This window comes from Morone saxatilis, unplaced genomic scaffold (assembly GCF_004916995.1).
Source record: "Morone saxatilis isolate NCDOM2014 unplaced genomic scaffold, NCSU_SB_2.0 Contig18, whole genome shotgun sequence".
Classification (NCBI taxonomy): Eukaryota; Metazoa; Chordata; class Actinopteri; family Moronidae; genus Morone; species Morone saxatilis.
Window position 1 is genome coordinate 25,030,005 of NW_023339740.1, and position 245 is coordinate 25,030,249.

Genomic DNA, 245 nt, shown 5'->3' on the forward strand with positions numbered 1-245 from the left:
ACATTTATATTTGTGTAGGCGATATAAGCAGCTTGGAACTCGCTCTATAAAATTGAGACGGCCTTTATTTAACCTGTAGCCACGCCAGAAACCTTTAATAATAGTAAAATGACGATATAAAGAACAGAGTGACAGTGTCTCTCATTGGTGATGTACACTGTAATACTTTCCTCTCATCAGAAGCTCCTCCTCAGAGCTCAGCGTCTCCTCCTGCTCCCTCACACCGGGATCCCCTCCTCCACCCC

The 245-nt window shown here is 44.9% G+C and overlaps 1 protein-coding gene across 1 annotated transcript in view; it reads left to right on the top strand.

Annotated features, from left to right (window-relative positions):
• ccdc66 (coiled-coil domain containing 66) overlaps nucleotides 1-245 on the top strand; it is a 14,612-nt gene that overhangs the window by 12,899 nt on the left and 1,468 nt on the right. Inside the window, 1 exon segment of the mRNA XM_035661790.1 lies at nucleotides 181-245. This exon segment is cut by the window's right edge and continues 1 nt beyond it. Coding sequence (XP_035517683.1) covers nucleotides 181-245 — 65 coding nt within the window.